The sequence below is a fragment of the Struthio camelus genome, chromosome 2 (genome assembly GCF_040807025.1).
Source record: "Struthio camelus isolate bStrCam1 chromosome 2, bStrCam1.hap1, whole genome shotgun sequence".
NCBI lineage: Eukaryota > Metazoa > Chordata > Aves > Struthioniformes > Struthionidae > Struthio > Struthio camelus.
Genome location: NC_090943.1, coordinates 120,473,467 through 120,488,844, shown reverse-complemented (window position 1 = coordinate 120,488,844; position 15,378 = coordinate 120,473,467). Strand labels below are relative to the sequence as shown.

General features: G+C 40.2%; 1 protein-coding gene across 4 annotated transcripts in view; it reads left to right on the top strand.

Moving 5' to 3' along the window:
* The first annotated feature begins 2,386 nt into the window (after positions 1 to 2,386).
* The window catches only part of ESCO1 (establishment of sister chromatid cohesion N-acetyltransferase 1), a 36,452-nt gene continuing 23,460 nt past the window's right edge, over positions 2,387 to 15,378 (top strand). For 2 of the 4 annotated variants that reach the window (XR_011139154.1, XM_068932317.1), the window contains exons 1-7: positions 2,387 to 2,757; positions 5,504 to 5,607; positions 5,807 to 6,002; positions 6,561 to 7,923; positions 8,629 to 8,740; positions 10,123 to 10,186; positions 13,135 to 13,249. Coding sequence is in view for 3 of the 4 variants with exons in the window: in XM_068932317.1 (XP_068788418.1) it covers positions 5,809 to 6,002; positions 6,561 to 7,923; positions 8,629 to 8,740; positions 10,123 to 10,186; positions 13,135 to 13,249 (1,848 nt within the window). In the remaining variant the exon portion in view is untranslated. Of the gene's footprint in view, positions 2,906 to 4,139; positions 4,324 to 5,503; positions 5,608 to 5,806; positions 6,003 to 6,560; positions 7,924 to 8,628; positions 8,741 to 10,122; positions 10,187 to 13,134; positions 13,250 to 15,378 lie in introns of those variants that run through there. The other 2 variants (XM_068932318.1, XM_068932319.1) reach the window with 2 other exon arrangements.

The following is a 15,378-nucleotide window of genomic DNA, read 5'->3' as shown; positions in this document are numbered from 1 at the left end:
CTAAAAAAGAAGGATGGGAAAACATCATGTCAAATTTACAAAGTTAGTAAGAACATAAAGAAATGCTTTTATCATTCTCCAGGAAAGTTACAGGCAACACAGTGATTAAAGTATCTTTCATCTGGAAAGTATTCTGTAGGTTCCTGTAGGAGAGCAGGAGACCACATGTTGCTGCATTCATTGTAAAGTCACAGCAGATTATCAGCATTAAAGAGGAGCTGTTTTAGGGAGTTATAAATAACATTTCCTGCTATCAGCTATTTCAAAAACTGCAGCTGCTGAAAATTTCCATTTGTCTAGGACAAACTGTGCTTCAGTGAAGTGTGTCTAGAAAGACGATTTATCAAGGAAGGCAGTTCCTTGTTGCAGTTAATAAAATGACAAATAAAAATGTACAGGTACAACATAATGTCTCAAGGAGATTTGATCTCTATATAGAAATTTTACTCTATTCAGCAGCTTGACTGCCCTTTTCAACAATTAATAAATGTAATAGGTATAGAGTAATAATAAAATGTTTGGGAGATTATAAAAAAGATTGTTATAAAAAATCAAAATAACTTTTAAAAATACTTAAAACTAACAAAAGAATATTTGCAGAAAGTTTATTCTGTGCAGCTTTTAAGTATTAAATTACTTGTGTGGTCTGTTAGATCAGTGAACTGTACAGAGTCACCAGAAATTGTATAGGGTCTCAAAAACCTGTGTGAGAAACCCTCTCACACGCTGCCACTCACGCAAGTTTTTCCCCAGATCTTTCGAGCTGGTTTATTGGTTGGCTAATGCCAAGGTTTATCACGCTGTTTTCCAGTCATTCTAATGCATCATTATAAGTTACTACATGTATTTATAGTCAAAAAACTGAGACAGCATCTATATTAACAAAGTAGAAGAGAACAAAAGCAGTTGGATATACAGAGCAAAGCTGCTAACGTTGAGATGCCGATACGCATACTACACGCATTTTAGGCAGAACTTAACTTCAGGTTAGCGTTACGTTGATCATATGGATTGAGTGCACTAGGTATGCATCTGTGCACCTCTACATTACTCTTCTAGGTTGGATTAGAAGTACAACTTTGAAGCAAATCTCCTGACTGATAGCACTTGTCATGCATCAGTCTTGGAGTGTGCAAACTGGATTCCTTTTGAATGAAACCAGACCTACAGATACATTTGCAGGGAACACCTAACACGCTCCAACCTTAGTGATCACTGCATCCCCAGGACCAGACTACAGCTGGTCTGGACTGACCTGCGTCTGGCACAGATGTCAGATCCTCAGCTCTCTGTCACTCAGATCTTATTACTTGCTACTGCAGACATAACCTCAGACTTGGAAATACCCTGAGGCAATGAATCCACAACTTAAAAGTTACACGAGGTACAAATCCATTATCCAGAGTCCTCAGCACCGAAGTAACCAAGACAGTGGAAAAACTCAGAAGCAAATATATGATTACGTTAGGGGGTGGGTTGTGAAACAGCGCAGAACACACAAGTTAGCTTGTATTTGCAGGGTTACTAGTAAGCCTGAGAAAATAAACCTCACTGGACTTAAAACTGGCAACTCAAGAGAGTGAACTCATTGCTCTGGGGAGTCGGTGACAAAGCGTACAGTACACCAGACCAGGCCACGGCCAGCAGGGCTCTTTGGTTTAGCCTCTGAAACACAGGCAGGTGCCTGTCCTGCTTTTACACTCCAGCTCCGTACACTTGGACAATGCCGCGCCTGGGGTGGTAAGACCTGCTTGTGTCAGTGCACCAAAAGCAAAGCCGATCTGCAAGAAAATTTTGGTATTGCTCCAGATTATCTTTAAACGCCGAAGACAAAAAGAGTTCACTGTTTGTGAGGAGCGGCCCACAAGCACTTTGGCAACACTGCTGCGACCACATACGGCATGCAGTAATACCATCGCTGCCGGGAAGCGTACGGCTCCGGAAGGTTTTAACCTCGCAGCCAGCTGCGAGCGCTGGCAGCGAGGCGGGGCGGGCGCGGCCGGGGACACCGCAGCGCGCCCGCTCTCGCATACGGCTCGGCCTCACGGCGAGACGCCGCCCAACAGCGCTGCGCACACAAACCGCCTCCTTAAAACAGGCGGGGGGGGGGGGGCCGTTAACAACCCACCTGGGCCCGAGCCGCTCCGAGCTAGCTCCGCCCGCAGGGATAAACGGCGCCGGGCCCGCGGCTAGGCCCGGGGCGGGCTGGGGCCCCACAGGCGGCGAGACGGCGGCCCGGGCTGCCCCCACGCACCGCGGCCGCGCGTGGGGGGGGGAGCGGCTCCGCCCGCGCCCGGCAGGGGCCGCCCCACCCCTCAGAGCGGCCGTTTGTCAGCGCCTTCCCGCTGCGCATGCGCATAGGCGGACGTCTCAACGCTCCTCTCCCCCCCTCCCCCGCCGGAAGTGTGGCGTCTCCGAGGTGGGGAGGGGGGGCGCAGTGCCCGGATGTGAGGGGCTCTGGGGCTCCGGCTGCCCGCCGCCGCCGCTGCTGCGGAGTGACATGGGAAGGGGGCACGAGCCGCGCTGACCTCGCGCCGCAGCCTGCGCGCGCGCGAGACTCCGTTCTTCCCCCCCACCTCCCTTCCCCTTACGCCCCGCGCGCGCCCGCCCTCCCCCTGGCGCGCGCCTCCGCCCCGCTCCTCCTCCTCTTCCCCCCTCCCTTCCCTCCTCCCCCCTCCCCTTCAGCAGCTGGCGAGCGAGCGAGGCGGGCGCGGAGGGCGGCTCGCGCCGCCGGCACGTCGCTGACACTCGCGCGAGGTAAACGGTCGCCTCGCGCCGGGGCGGGAAGTTTCGGCCGCGTCCTCCCTGCCTGCCTCCTTCCCTCCTCCTCCTGCTCTCCCCCCCCCCCCCCCGATCTCTCTGCCGGCGGTTCCCGTCAGCGCCTCGTCACGTCGCTCCGTGACCGGTAACGGCTCCTCGCGCGCAGGGTGCTTTCTTCCCCCGTCTCGGGGCCGAGAGAGGCCGGCGTCTCCTCCTCGGGCCTGCCTCGCCGGACAGGGCCCGGACTCGGGCCTGCCTGCTGCGGCAGCCGCCGTCTCTGAGATAGCTGTGGGAGTGAAGGCGCGATAAACCTCTTCCCGAGCCCTCACGAGTGGGAGCTGGGGTGGGGGTGTGGGGGGGAAGTCGCCTTGCAGTGCGCGTTTTCATCTTTTCCGCAGCCCCTGCCTTGCCCCTCCGTGACGCTTGCCTTGGCCTGAGGGAAGCCTGGCCAGGTTTAGGGGCTCCCTGCCAGGCCTCGCTCCAGAAGGGTTGTCACGGCAGGGCGCTAAAGCCGATGACACAGGGCCGCGCATGGAGGCCTTCCCTTTTCTTCCTTCCTCTTGAGTTTCGCCGTGGGCTCTCTCCTGGGAGTTAAAGCTTGGGGTTTGTGAGGTTCTGTAGTGGTAATCGGCCGGGAAGCTTGTGTGTGAGACCCCAAGGCGCTCAAGCAGGTGGGCCCTCAGTCTCCTCAGAGATCTGGGACCTATCCCTGCTCTGAGAGTTTGAGGCTTTAGGAGTTGCGTGGTTTTGTTTTTCCTCTACTTCTTGTGCCAGAGCCTTTGATTAACATGTAGTTCTCCCATTTCTTCTCTGTCTTTCCTTTCTATAATCTGGCTTTTACTAGAGTGGACTTTTTCAGGACAGAAACTGCCCCTTCTTGAACATCTGGAAAATGTCCGTGTTGTGCAGCAAAAAGTAAAAGCAGGATAGAAATGACAATTAAGGAGCTAGTTCTGTTTGTGTGGGAGGGGTGTATTTGTCAGAGTCCAGGAAGCAGTACTGGCAAGTAAAGGATTATCTTGTCTGATTTATTCTTGAAAGTCTTCCTTGAGTATGCCTTATCACAGCAATAAGAGTGATAGTGATGTGTGTATATGGCTGGGAAAAAACAAGAAGGTGTGGTTGTATGCCATATATGTTGTGTAGTTTTCAGATGATGAAAGTCAGTGGTATGCTCTGAACAGAGAGAATATAACGGGCCATGGACTCATTCAGCAACTGTAGCTGTTAACTTTCAGAGTAAATGGAAATCTTAAGGGGACTGTACTGTGGCTGTGATTGATAATTTTTCATTAGTGGAAATCCGTGGCCTTACTATGTGTCATGGAGCTCATGAGATTAGAAGTAAGGCCCTGCCAGTTCTGTTATCTGCCCCTTAGGGAGAAACACGGACTTTTCCATTAACTACGAAAAGTGCTCTTAGAGATTTCTTCTCTGAGTTCTTTAACTCCGTTCCAAACCTGAGACCCTTCTGATACAGCTTGTTCCAAGGAAGAAGACAGCCTTGCTGTGCAGAATTTGAGCCTAATCTGACTTGCATGGTTAGAAGTGTCTTCATAAAAGGTTAGATAAACAAATAAAATACGGTTAGGGACAACTTTAAGCCTGAAAGAGTTGAAAAGACACATAGCTCTTTAATAATTATTCATTATCCAAGTGAAAAATGTAGACGTTTAATGTAAGTATCTTTCATATTGTTGGAGACGTACATGTGCATTTGTCAGTGCTGGTAGGCTCCATGTAGGTTTAATAGAATGAAAAGACCTGTCCAGTGTTACACAACTAGTCATACCAGGTAATTTAAAGTTCCTCTTTGATCTTAAAATCTGTCAAGTTTGACGTCAGATGAGTTAAGGTTGAGAATTAATATAATTTAGTTAAAATAATTATTCTTTGTCAGGCTGTCTATGGAAAAAACTAACATATAATTCTTGACCTAAAAAGGTGATGTGGAAATTCTGAGCACTGCGTCTTCCAGTAAACTTAATTTTTAAAAGATAATACTACAACTTTACTGAACAGTGATTACTTACGCTATAACACAACAGCAGCATATTTGAATAATAAAACTTAAAAGTATCAGAAGCCACAGGTAGATGTGAAAGGTATAATCAACAGAATATGTGAAGACTTTCTGTTGAGAATCTCTACTAATTTTAGGACTCTTGTGCACATTATTAACATTATTTCAGTTTTCTTCAAGACATCATCTTCTCTACTTACCTAAGGCAAATGTTTCCAAAATGCTACTTTCCAGGCTTTCCGTCTCTGCTTTGTAGCTTAAGTGGTATTAGAAGCAACAATTATAGGCAGCTGCTCGTGTCCATGAAGTTGTGTAATAATAGCCACAAAACTTAGTAGAATCCAGTGAATTTATTCACTATTGTTGTGAGGCACAGGACTGATTAGCTGACCCACTTGTTTGCAGGCTATGGAAAAGAGCAGCATACTCTTTTCTGGAAAGTTGTAAAAGGCATAGAAACTTCCTTTGAAATGATACCGTATCTTATTAATTTTTTAAAGGTAAAAGAGGCTTAAGATAGCAAAATGGCAAAAACTGTTGGATATGGGAATAAAATTTGTAGATTTTTTTTTTTAATTGATCATGAAAGAAACTTTAAAGATAAGCATTATTTGAAGGGCTGGAGGAGGGTGGGAATGCTAAATGCGGAGGTTGGGAAGGAAGGTAATAAAATGTTTACTGCATTTAAATATTTTTGTGAACATATTATATTCTCTATAGGTGGCATGAAACGTCCTGTTCATAAACGTATTCATAAGGAATGCTTTTGGCACACCTTGATAAGTTACTTTGGCCTAAACATCGATTGCCTCTGGTAAAAACCTGTAAGTAAAATAAATGTAGTTTGATTTGAAGAGTGCTTTAGTGATTTGTTTTCTGATGATAGTTAGCAGGGTCTGACTGTAAAAGTGAATACCAATTACCTTATTTTATAAAATGGGCAAATTTTCTGTTATAATGACTGATGCTATAACAACAGCTGACAAAGACCGTAACAGCTAGATCAATTCTTGCGTTTTACAGAAATGGCAGCTCAGAAAAGGAAGTCTACGTTAGTGGAGCCTTCTGCTAAGCGTCCAAAGCTGGATAAGAACAGCAAGCCATCATCAGCAAAGAAGGAAAAAGAGGTGTCAGATACAAAACATGTCTCAAATAAATCAAAATCAAATCAATGCACAGTGCAGAAAGCAGTACTGAAGACCTCTATCAAATCAAACAGGTCAGTGACCAAAAAAAAAAAAAAGTTCTAGATTATCCTCCTAGACTGTATTAGTGCAGAAACAATCTAAGCAGTGTGAGTTGGAGGTAAAGATACAGTTAAATAGTATCAGTGGGAAGATCAGCCTTAAAATCATTAATTATGGTACCTTGTACGTGGTCTTTCTCCAGAACCGCGTTAATGTCTTGAAATCCAGAAACACTTCCGACAAAACAGGTTATGAAGGGCAAAGCAAAGCTAATACTATAAGCTAATATTTAAATTGAAAGCAGGAAGTCTCAAAAATGAAAAATTGCTCGAGATGTTAAAAAGCATTCATCTGGGACTCATAATTCAGTCTTGCAAGGTATGTGAAAAAAAATTAAGCACTAGACTTAGGAGCAATGAGGTGGAGTTGAAGTCGTCTTAGACTGATTTGAAAGAAAATAATATTTCTGTGAGTGTTGAAGGTGTTAAATGTGGTAAAAGTTTAGGGGCAGAGATTAGTCAGAATGAGGAGACTCTCACGACAAATTCTAATTTCTAAGTGCTGAAAAAATAATTGTTTGACTCTTTCAGTGACAATTCAAGTGAACCTGAATTAGGAACACGCATGACTACAAGGTCATCAGGATTCAAGTCAAATAATAAAACAGCAGCCGACAAAAAGATCCAACAGCAGCCTAAATCTGCAAAAAATAAGGAGGTATGCCAGAAGAAATCAGTGCAAGAAATTCCTAAGTCAAAATGCATAATTGCGCCAAGTGAGCCAGTAACGAGGAGATCACAGAGACTGCAGCAGTTAACACATGTACCAGCAAGATCCCTGCGTAACAGAGAAGTTAAAGAAGAAAAAGCTTTGGAAGTTAAACAAAGCAGCCAGGCGAAAAGACATGTTCACAGTATCGGAGCAAAAGTACCTAAACCTGCTAAAGAGAAAACAGAACAGAAAAACATGAAAATAAAGCCAAGCGGTAAAAATGAAGATAAAGAAATAAGTGTAGAAGTGACCAGCTCTCTGAAAGAGAAAAGGTGTAAAGCAGACAATAAAAATGATGATTCCAGCAGCTTTCAACATAACCTTCAAGGGACACCGTTTCTTGATCACGGTCTTGGGGAAGTTAAGAAAGAACAAACGTATCTTGTATCTCCAATTTCTAGCCATGTGAAGAAAGTGGAAACAGGTTCTCTTAAGCCAAATTCTAAGACAGTAGATAAAGAAAAACAGCAAGTGCATCAGAATATAAAAAACAGTATAAAAACAAAAAGGGTTTCACAGCCATCTGAAAGTGAAACGGATCTAGCTGATCAACCAGAGAATGATGTGAAATCCAAAAGGGTAAGCATTCTTGAACTTTGCGAAGAAATTGCAGGTGAGATTGAATCAGATACAGTAGAGGTGAAAAAAGATTCCCCTAATGCTGAGTATCGAAAAACAGAAGAAAAGCGTGGAGAAGTACAGCTGCAACAAAATGAAGTGCTTCCTCAGAAAGAACCTAGCCAGAGTACTCAATGCAAACGTTTTTTCCCTAGCAAAAAAGGAATGCCTGTCAAATGTACTCTGAATGGTAGAAATAGCTCCTCAAACAAAAACTCTAAATGGACCAAAATTAAATTAATGAAAGCTAATAACGTGAAACAAAGTAACTTAAATTCTACAAATGTCCCCAAGCTTTCTTTGTTAAAAGATTGTTTTAAAGTTTCAGACGTGAGTCAAATAGCTACAGAAGCACAACTTTCCAACACACAAGGCAAGCTGTCAGTAATAAGACTGTCTGAGAACGAAAGCGTAACTTGTGTGCAGGAGAAATTGGACACTTCATCTGAAAGAGCTGGAGCTAAAGAAGTGACATTAGAAATAAAAGAACCCTCAAAGAGAGGTGTAGAAAATGGTTTGTTGCGTAATTTGACAAAACATTTGTCTGAGCCGACGCCAGATGAGGTAAGTCATTTTAATTATGGTATTTGGTGGGAGGATGTTCTAAATCTGTTCTGTTTTCTGAGAGTGCTGGGCTCAAAAGGTTTGTTTTAACGATAACTTTATCTTACAGCAAGTTAAGTTCTTCACTACAGAACCCCTTAATAGGTTTGGTGCATTATCGTAGGAGGGTTGACAGTAAGCTGGAAAATTAATCTGTTCCATCTCCCTAAGTTCAGTAATTAACTAAACGTTGATGGTTAAAATTTCCTGCTGGAGCCAGAGGTTGTGCAGATTCATGTGGACACCTTTTGAGGACGCTTTTTGATGACACTTTCAGCTTACATAGGTATACTGTTTTGAAAAGTTGCATTGAAAGAAAAGAGAGGGAAAGTGTTGTCTACCTGAATAAGCGTCTGTTAAAATTTAGGATCTTAAGGGCAAAGGCGCTCTGTAGAAGGTTCTCCTACAAGTTTTCATATAAAATGAAAAATACTGTTTTTCTTTTTTTCCCTCTAAATTAATACCACAAACTTCAAACTAGCTAGTCAATTGCATTTTCTTTGCTTAAAGTGCTGTAGGAATTAAAAAAATTGATGCTGTAGTCAGGATTTTAATACTTAAGTTAGCTGAGTGTTTTAGGTAATAGGTCAGAGACATTAAATAGTAATAATAATACAAAATTTTAGTAATAATAATACAAAACCCTATGTTTCCTGTTTTACTTAGAACTTTAGCTTACATTTGGAATCAAGTCCAGAAAGCTCTCCAGTGAAGTATCTTACAGCTCCTAAACCACCGAAACAATTAAAAAAAGAATCTGGAGAAAGTGAACATCAAGGTAACTGTTTATTAATAATTTTTCCTCCTTTTCTGATCAGTGATATTAGAAGAATAAGCCTTCCTTTCAGAGGTGTGTGGGGTTTGGGAGTTTGTTTATTTTTCTCCTACAGAATGAGGGACGGGGGATGTGGAACTAAACTTCAGAGATTAAGTCTATTCACTGGGATTTTCATATTTCTTTGTGTCACCACCACCCCTCCCAGACACTGTAGTAGCAGAGAATATGCTTTTATCTTTGGACTGATTAGTGAGAGTGAGAGGTATCTGTTTTTCTATCCAGCTCCCCTTACGGTGCTTGTATGCTTTGCTTAGAATCTTTTGTATGCTGTTTCATTTTTTTCTCCCTAAACGTCTAGCATGAAAAGTTTAATGCTTGATTGTTCCATCTGAGTAAAAGTGAAGTGACAGCTTAAAATAAAACCAAAAACCTTTCATTTTTCTTGCAGTAAAATAATAAACTTTCCATTTTTCAATTTGATTGTTCTCTTGGATCCTGTTTCTGTTAGGGATCATCTTTTGTTCACCATTTCCTTTGAATAACTATCTCCATATCTCTTTTGAATCCCGCTGGTTGGTTTTGACCAAATTACTGATTCAGTAATCCCTTTCCTGATTTTATGACATCTTCTTCATTAATCAGTCAGTGAATGCTGTTTGTTTGTTTGTCAAGCCTTGTGATCAGTGTGATGTGACTATTTTGCATTAAGTAAAGATTTAAGGCTACATGTGACTGAGAAATACTGTCATTAGATCACTAACATCTTTTTGTTAACTTTTCTGTTGATATTTCATGCATTTGGTTCTGGTTCTTTCCCAGTTTTTCTGGAAAATCAGAACTTGATTTTGAATGCATCGTTAAGATATTCAGCTCTGCAAAAATTTCTACTTTTACTGCCGTTGTATGGTATTTTTGAAGGGCAAAATACTGTAACAGTACTGCTAGAGAATGTAAAAAAACGTTTTTTCTTTTGTCTTTCCTTCATGGCCTCTCTTCCTAATACGTTACAGAGCATACCTCAGGTAGGGGGGATACTATCCATTTATGATTCTCGTGTTATACATGGAGGTATTTCCATGTGTATCAGTATAAACAAATTTAAATCATTGTTTAGTTTCACTACTGCCCTGTTCAGCTGCTGGCAAACTGTTCTGCAGGACGGCCCTGGAAATGTTAAAGAAAAAAAAAACTTTTTTTTTTTTTTTTTTAATATATCTGTAGAAACACGGAAATACCGTGTCAAAGTTGCGTCATCTTTATTGTCTATGAGCAAATAGCAATATCGCCTTGAATATGTTTTTGCAAAATACTGATTGCATAGTTCACATTTCCTTTGCAACTAAAAACTGTGTATTGAAATCATAATCTTTGATTAATTGTAGGTTTGGCTCCCAAACAGTTAACGCACCCTTTACTTACAAATCAAACTTCTGAGACTGAGAACAGGTATAGTATTTCATATATTATGAAATGACAGTAACCTTCCATAGAGTTATAAGAGTTTTTGTTATAAGACTGACTGTTCTCTCTTTCTCTGACTTCAACTTCTAGTTTCAACTAAGTGACTTATCTTTTATGAAGAGAGACTTTTGTTTCACCCGTTATTAAGGGATGTTTTATTTTAAGAAAAGTATTAAGCAAGATATAACTGCACATTTATTTTTCAAAGGTAAATTTAGCACAGTTGGGAAAATACTTCTAATTGTGTCTTCCCCAAATCAGATAGTAACCAGAAAGTATGGAGAGGATTACAAAAGGATTTTCGCCTCCTGAATTATTTCATTTGTTTCTCGAAGGGTTCTGTAAATCGTGGTGGTCTTGTCGGTATAAACTTTTAGATGAGGGAAGAGGAGACCTAATTTGGGATTGTTTTGTGAATGCTGTAAAACTGGAGTTGAGTGCTCTTAGAAAGTCAGCTACTATACACAAAATGAATGTTCTTACTACTGACGGGTCAAGTTGACATTTTATTCTTGATCATAATAACTGTTGTAGTTCTGGACTGGTGTAGTGTCTGGTTTTAGCCAATGACATGATAAAGACAATTTCTTCCTACTTGAAATCTCAAACAGCAGTGTAGTTGGCACAGTGGTTAGTATATTGTTACTGTTTTCTGTAGTCATAATGAAGACAAGAAAAAATTGATGTTGCAGTTCATTTTCAGTACTTCACCTGAGGCCAGATTACCAGTTCTGAATAACCAGACCTTTTGTACATGTTGAAAAACCCCGCTGCTATGGAAGTGCACAGAAAATGGGGAATAAGGTAGATGTAAACCTAGCTGAATTAATATTTTTAGATTTTTCATAGATATTACAGTAACTTCTTGACTTTTTGTATTTTTATTCTTAACTTCAGAGAACTTTATGGCATACATTCAAATTTATTACACTCATTGACTGAACCAACCCATATTGCCTTACTGTTCTTTGGATATATGTTTGTCTTATGAGATGTTTCTTACCCTACTTCCCATGCGCTGCCATGGTTTATCCAAGAATTAGACCATTGTTCTGTCTGTGGCACTCCTGCCATAACAAAGTGTAGCACGTACATGTGTAGCGTAGCTCTCCTTCAGACTTGCAAGAGAAGGTTGCCGCAGGAAAGAGCAAACCTTTAAAATAGCTACTTAGTCCGCTTTTGGGGGGTCTGTGATAAGAGAAACAAAAATTTCAGATTTAGCACAAAAATGCTGTTCTAAAAATATCTGGCAAAAGTTCTCATTTTTATTTTTGAGAAGGCTTATTGAATTAACCGTGCTACATGCACTATAGTAGCTATTGCAGCTACATGCTTGCTCCTCTCCCTTTGGTTTGCTTGTAACCAGAAATATGCAATAGCCTACTTGAAGTAAGAGTATTTTATTTGTGTATGTTATCTTAGTGGTGTCCACCAGTTTTGTCCTAAGCTTAGAAATAATGTTCCTTTTTCCCCTGAATGTGGTCGCAAGTTCTTAGAATAATTTTTCTGTTGATGTATATAGTACTTTCCAATCAGTTAGAGTAAGGAGAGACTTAAGCTAAGTAAGAGAGGTTTCGCTGCTGTCCATCCATTTTTCTTTAGGTCCTCTTCTCCCTCCCCGTTTCCTTCTTCACTCTCAGTAATAGTTAGAGGTTAGGTTAAGAGACCATGAGTGCAGATGAGGCTAAAGAATAGTGTTAACCAAATGTCATTGTCAGTGACTAGTTTTGCAGCAGTCATCTTTCTTCCTTTGTGGTCCTTAAGTAATAAAGCAAATAGTAAAGTGAGAACAGAAACTTTCAAGTTGTCAGAACTCTGCCTTTGCCTCTTTTCAGACCGTTAAGAGGTCTGACCGAGTGCCTTGAGGGAAGGAGAGTCAGGAAATAATACTGCATGTAGCCTTTGTGATTAATTCCTGTGCATATGTCATACCAAATCGGCACATCTGAAGGGGCGAATGAGTTGTTGCAGTGTAGGTGGACTTGGCTCTCCTTGCCCGGTTACGATACCGTGCAGTTATAAACCCTGATCATGCAGTGTTACAAATTTAGTATTAAATGCGGCTTTACGAAAATGAATGTTCTTACTGATGGTTTGTAGCGTGCGGTTTTATCGCATACAAAACATGATGTGTTTTTTTTTTATTTTATTTTATTTTTTTTAAATTCCCTTTTCTCAGAAAGAAATCCATTGCTGGCTGTTAAATCCAAGTCCACCTCTGGATCAGAAAGTCCTTGAATTGCAAATTATTAAACGATCAGCGAGTATTTTGGGATGCAGCACTATTCGTTTGTCCTATGCTTTTCCCCAGAAGCCCGCCTGTGGCCAGTGTCTAGGCAAACCCTTGGTTTGACCTTGTGTGTCTGCTGTTATTGGTTCACCACAACACATTAAAGTACTGAGATTGTAACTTGAGAAATGAAAATAAACATTTCAGATATTGTATTTGAGCTGAGCTTGAAAGATTTTTATGGCATCTGTTTTACATTGCCCTCTTACATTTGTGGGAATACTTACATGGTTGGTTTTAGCAGCCTGATGTGTGATACCTGAAACTAGAAACCTGAAATTGTATGGGAAAGGTATGGGGTTAGGCAACATCAGTCATGCTCTGAAAATACCTCAGTTAAATGCCTGTGTTAATTGGTGCGACTAACCTACTTCACTTGATTAAAGAAAAATCTCAATTTTTCTTTTTTTTTTTTTTTAATTCTTAATTAGGCTAGTCACCTACTATGTTTTTGGTTAATCCTCTTACTCCCTATTTTTTCCAGTTGAATTACAAATTAAAATGTGTAAGACCATGTTTTGGGTAACTCACTTGGATTTGCATCTCCTTAAAGTTTGCTTATGTTAATCACAAAGGCTTTAAGGATCTAAGATGGTAAGTAGGAGCAGTCCTTTTTTAACATGAACTATATTTATATTTCAAGGGTTCCTTTGTCAAATCCTTCATTAGCATCAAAGTGCAGTAACTCCCTACCGTCCGAGGAGCATATTCAAAAGCTAAAAGAAGCAGGAAAAGATGGTGATAAGCAGCTGATCATAGTAAGTGCTATCTTTTGTAAGGTTTATATTTTCTCAAACAATTTACTTTTGAATTAGTGGTGCTGTGTCTTTATAAACTTGTCTAAAAATCATTAGTTGTACATACTATTACTGCTGTTGTAAGTGATCAGTGAAAGTAGAACAGTTCCTAAATTGTCGTTAGGTATTGATTGGAAAAAATAGTAGCAGCCTGACTTAAATTTAAGGCTGATTCTCATTAAATCTTAAAACAAATGTATGTACTTTTGGAATAGGCTGGCCATTCAGTCAAAATACAGGATCCCTTTTAGGGAGAATGAAAAAGATATGGGAGGAAACTTGCCTTTGCTTATGTGCAAAACCTCAGTTTCTTAAAACTTCAGAATTATATGGGGGAAGTGCATGTGACAGGTTGTGTGCCAAATTAATATGAATGGATTTATCCTTTCAGCATTAGAATGTACGCTGTTCTGAGATAAACTGATTTTTCCTGTGCGTACACTATTTTTCACCGTAATATATAAGCAGCAGTGATAGTTCAGTTTTTTTGTTCTTGCCATTATTTGTTATTAGCTATCAAATGCAGGTACTGCTTTTAAAACAAAAAAAATGCAAAATGAGTAGGAAGACAGTGAAATATAGTCATTGTTCTCTCTTGCAGGACCATGCAACTTGATAGTGAAACTCTTTTTTTAATTTACACTCAAATAATCCACAAGAAATCAAAGACTGGAGTAGGGAAGATACAGAGGGAAAGAAATCCAGATTATTAGGAAAGAGGACTCTGCAGTAAGCTTCTTAGTAAATAGTCCTGCCTACCTGTGTAAATGGTGATCTTGCTCTACTGCAAATTCTTTTTTCCTGTGATGCGTGGATCATACATATGAAAATATTGTCTAAAAGAGAAACGGTTGAGATTTGAATGCTCTCTTGTATCCATACTTCAGAGCATTTGAGAAATAAATTGATGAGTATATCCTTGGCTTCCCTGAAATGTGTAAAGGAAACAAATCTGGCACTTAAATGCTTAGACACCAGGATAGTAAATGGTGTGTATGAGTGATATCTCACATTTACTAAGTATTTCAGCTATTGCCTCTTTAAATCTCATTTTTCCAACAGAGTTAAAATGCCTGGTTAAGTATCTTGACTATATGAACAGGAATATAAGAATGCTCCTTTTCACTTCAGTGAAGCTTACTTCATTTTTGGTCCTACAGTAATAGAGCTTGACTGAATAGCATCTAGGATCTTTGACAAGAAGAAATATGTAACTATTTGCTAAGCTACTGAAGAAAGGATATGTAGCTTTGATCTGTAGTACTCATACAAATAGCCTTTCTGCAACTTATTATATTCGTAGTATGTTTGTTTTAAAGATGAGAGAGGAGTATAATGCTTTTTTCTCTGTGGTCCCTTTTCAACAAGGAAAATTTTTATTCAGATAGCAAAATTTTAGAATGTAAAAAATGGATCATCAACGAAGAACATTAGGAAAAGTGGAAGAGACCTAGTTTCTTGGGGTTTGTATGCGTTTTTGGAAAATGCAGCATATTTCATTTTAAACGTGAAAATAACAGTTTCATAGTATTTAATATATTTCAGCATTTTTTACAGATTGAATTCCCTTTGACTTTTCTGAGTTCAGGGCAGACTTTATTTTGTCAGAGGGACGTTTTGGCCTGTAGTTCACTTTGCCAAGAGGCCCCTGGTTATGGTAGTTGTCTGATACTTGTTTAACCTGGGGGGGAAAGCTGGTTTTAGCGTTTTCAGAGTATATAGCGGGACTCAAAGATTTGTTAATCCATTTGGTGAAAGTAGAATCTGTGACTTTAAGTACTGTGGAGACAGAACACATTTATCTCCAGAATAGTTTGTACTAGTATCTGGAGAGGGGGGGGAAAAACCAAGCAAACTGACTTATACTAAACTTTACTCATAGAAATACTCAAAAAAGAATGAGGATTCAATATATGTAATAAAGTACAGTATATTTTGTAATTAAGAGTACTGTTTTGCAAATCCATGGTGTATTTCTTAAATGTTGACTCTGGCTGCAAGTTTTCTGGTTTTGGAAAAAAATATTTTCAAAGGTGCTTATATACTTCTGCAATGATGCTTTGAGAAGAGAGATGAAAGAAGATTCATAT